General features: G+C 23.1%; 2 protein-coding genes across 2 annotated transcripts, besides 6 other annotated features; one reads left to right on the top strand and one right to left on the bottom strand.

The window, feature by feature from the left end:
• The first annotated feature begins 14 nt into the window (after window positions 1-14).
• Window positions 15-49: a sequence feature (AT_rich).
• Window positions 50-210: 161 nt separating this feature from the next.
• Window positions 211-246: a sequence feature (AT_rich).
• Window positions 247-419: 173 nt separating this feature from the next.
• Window positions 420-492: a sequence feature (AT_rich).
• On the top strand, window positions 459-903 carry EDI_316200 (uncharacterized protein; the record flags this gene model as incomplete). Its single annotated transcript, XM_001735158.1, has 2 exons — window positions 459-659; window positions 784-903. The coding sequence occupies 2 exons, from the start codon at window positions 459-461 to the stop codon at window positions 901-903; spliced, it is 321 nt and encodes a 106-aa protein (XP_001735210.1).
• Window positions 532-641: a microsatellite.
• A 141-nt stretch (window positions 904-1,044) lies between the features above and the next one.
• Window positions 1,045-1,543: a repeat region.
• A 176-nt stretch (window positions 1,544-1,719) lies between these two features.
• Window positions 1,720-1,865: a sequence feature (AT_rich).
• Window positions 1,858-3,585, bottom strand: EDI_316190 (heat shock protein, putative; the record flags this gene model as incomplete). Its single annotated transcript, XM_001735157.1, has 1 exon — window positions 1,858-3,585. One exon carries the CDS (start codon window positions 3,583-3,585, stop codon window positions 1,858-1,860), a length of 1,728 nt encoding a protein of 575 aa, XP_001735209.1.
• Between the last annotated feature and the right edge of the window lie 28 nt (window positions 3,586-3,613).

Raw genomic sequence — 3,613 nt, 5'->3', positions numbered from 1 at the left:
AAAAGAGAATGATGAAATTTAAATATAAAATTATTCATAAAATTAAATTGTATTTACTTCAGAAATAAAAACACAATAACAAATGTTTAATATTTAAATTAAATGAGTATCAATATTTATATGAAAATACTCATGGACATTATATAAAAATATTCATTTCACTTTTATAATAATCACATGTTCATTAATTGTTTACATCATATTCAATACAATATTTATTATTTTATTATTTAATTGATATAATAACAACAATGATAAGTGTTAATAATATAATAAAACAAATATGAAGTGATTATAAATTAAAAGAATAAATACTAACAGATATAAATACAGAGAATATAAGTAATGGTAAATGAATCATTTCATGATTTTATTAATCATTTACAAATGAATTAATATCATAACTAACATCTATTAACAATATATGATATTAAAATATTTCATATTTATAATAATTAATGATTAGTATATCTCAATTTAAATATATTTTATCATTCATTAATCAATATATCTCATTATTGAAGTTACAATTTATTATTTTAAATATTCATTTGAATTCTCTTTCATTATTTCCATTGTTTCTTTTATTTCTTATTTGTTTTTATCTATTTCTATATCCATTAATCAATATGTATTTTTATGACATTTATGATATGATTGTATTTATTCTATCAAATGAAATAGAATAAAATAATGATGAGATAAATCATACCAATATTCATTAAAGTATTATATGAATATCAAATGTGATGTTATATAATAATTAATCAATTTTCAATACAGATAATGTACTCCCATCATTCTTCTAACATTTGTACTTCCTATTTGATAATATTTATCATTCATTTATCATGTATCAGTTATATTTTGTTGTTTCTTTTTCTATCTTATGATAAAAAATAAGAATGATAAGAATATGAACAAATAACAATGAAAGAAGTGAATAAGAAAAGAAATATGAAACTACATAAGAATTAAACAATAAATTAACTGAATAATAATCTCATTTTAACTAAATAACAATCATTAATTAATTTAATGAATAAAATGAAATGATGTTAAATAAAATGATAAAATAAATAAATAAAATGAAATGTTATAAACGTGTATTAATTATTTAATCATATGATTTTAATATGGTATTCATTAAATTAAAATGGATGAGTTAATAAACAAGAACACTCATTTCTTTAAAGAAGGAATAGAAACACTTCCAAATATTCAACAATCAATTGATGATATTATTAAACATTATCAATATTATTTAGGAAGTATTAAAAATGAAATATTTGAAATAAAACCAGATGAAACATATTCAGAAGCAATTAAAAGAGGAGAAGGAATAATTGATAGAAATGATGAAACAGAAAGAAGAAGAAAACTAATAATAGAAAAAAGTCAAGAAACAATTAAAAGAATAGAAATAATAAAGAATAAAATGAACAAAATAATAGAAGAATGTAATAAAGATGAAGAAATAAGTAATAAAATTATTTCAATTGAAGAAATGATATGAAAAATAAAATACTATACTAGAAGAAGACATTAATAAAGAGAGAACACATTCCTGTGATATCTAGAGAAGAAAAGAAATTACAAAGAATATGGAATTTCAACAATTAAAACACAAAAACAAAAAAAGAAAGAATATAAACAATATTCTTAATTATCAATATGATAATTAAAATATCACATATATTTCAATAGTTATCATTCTTGAAAATAAATATTAATTATTGAATATGATTTTAAATTTAAAACGTTCATTGTTATTGAAATGAATAGTATTTTATATTATTCTTTAATTTATCTTTCAAATAATTTTATTTACTAAATACATTCAATTATTATTATCATTTATTTATCTGTTATTTTGACTTGAATCTTATCATTTTCATAATCTATTTGAATTTTATTCTTCTCTTTCATCATTCCACTTATTATTGATTTTGTTATTGAAGTTACTACTGTCTTTTCTATATATCTTCGCATTGGTCTTGCTCCATATGCTATTGAATATCCTGATTTAATGATTCCTTCTATTGCTGATTCTGTCATTTCTACTTCACTTAATGGATATCTCTTTTTAATCATTTTAATCACTTCTCCCATTTGTAATTTAACTATTTCTTTTAATTCTTTCTCTGAAAGTGGTGAGAATACTATAATATCATCTAATCTATTAAGAAACTCTGGTTTAAATGTTTTCTTTACTATTTCCATTACTGTTTCTTTAACTTTTCTACTAACTTGTCCTTCTCTTTCTACTCCTTTCATTATTATTTCACTTCCTAAATTTGATGTCATAATAACAATAGTATTCTTAAAATCAACTGTTCTTCCTCTTCCATCTGTTAATCTTCCTTCATCTAATAATTGTAATAATACATTAAATACTTGTGGATGTGCTTTTTCAATTTCATCAAATAATATTACACTATATGGTTTTCTACGAATTGCCTCTGTCAATTGTCCTCCTTCTTCATATCCTACATATCCTGGTGGTGCTCCTATTAATCTTGATACACTATGACTTTCCATATATTCACTCATATCTATTCTAACTATATTTTGTTCATCATCAAATAATTCAACTGCTAATGCTTTTGCTAATTCTGTTTTTCCTACTCCACTTGGTCCTAAAAACATAAAACTACCTGTTGGTCGTTTTTCATTTCCTAATCCTCCTCTACTTCGAATAATTGCATCACTAACTGCTGTTACTGCTTCATTTTGTCCTATTACTCGTTTATGTAGTTCTTCTTCTAATTTCATCAGTCTTGTTTTCTCTGTTTGATTCATTTTAGTAACAGGAATTCCTGTCCATCTACTAACTACTTCTTCTATTTGTGTTGGTGTAACTTGTAATGATATCATTGTTGTTTCTTTATTTTGTTCCTTTAATTCTTTCATTCTTTTTTCTGCTTCTGGTATTGCATAATATTTTAAATCAGCTGCTACTTCTAAATCTTTAGTACTTTCTGCTTTATGTTTCATAGCTTCTATTTTCGTTGCAAGTTCTTTCATTTCTTCACTTCCTCCTTTTTCTTTTTCATAATTAATTCGTAATTTTGTTAATTTCTCTTTATTTTCACTTAATTCTTTTTCAATTTCTTGTAGTCTTTCTTTAATCATTTTATTATGGTCTTCATCACTTTCTTTAATGTCTCTTTCTAATGCTATTTTCTCTACATTTAATTGTGTTTCTCTTCTTTCTAATTTATCTATTTCTTCTGGTTGTGAATTCTTTTGTGTAAATAATGTAGCACATGCTTCATCAACTAAATCAATTGCTTTATCTGGAAGAAATCTTCCATTAATATATCTTTTACTTAATGTTGCTGCTGAAACTAATGCTGAATCGGTAATTGTTAATCCATAATGATTTTCATATTTCTCTCGTATTCCTCGAAGAATATATAATGTATCTTCTTCACTTGGCTCATTTACATAAACTTGTTGGAATCGTCTTTCAAATGCTGGATCTTTTTCTACATATTTTCTATATTCTTCTAATGTTGTTGCTCCAATACATCGTAATTCTCCTCTTGATAACATTGGTTTTAAAATATTAGCTGCATCCATTGCTCCTTCTCCTGTTGCTCCTGCTCCT

Source organism: Entamoeba dispar, genomic scaffold, assembly GCF_000209125.1.
Source record: "Entamoeba dispar SAW760 scf_1105229458949 genomic scaffold, whole genome shotgun sequence".
NCBI classification, from domain to species: Eukaryota; Evosea; order Mastigamoebida; family Endamoebidae; genus Entamoeba; species Entamoeba dispar.
The sequence above is the reverse complement of the archived record's forward strand: the minus strand, read 5'-3'. Positions and strand labels throughout refer to the sequence as shown.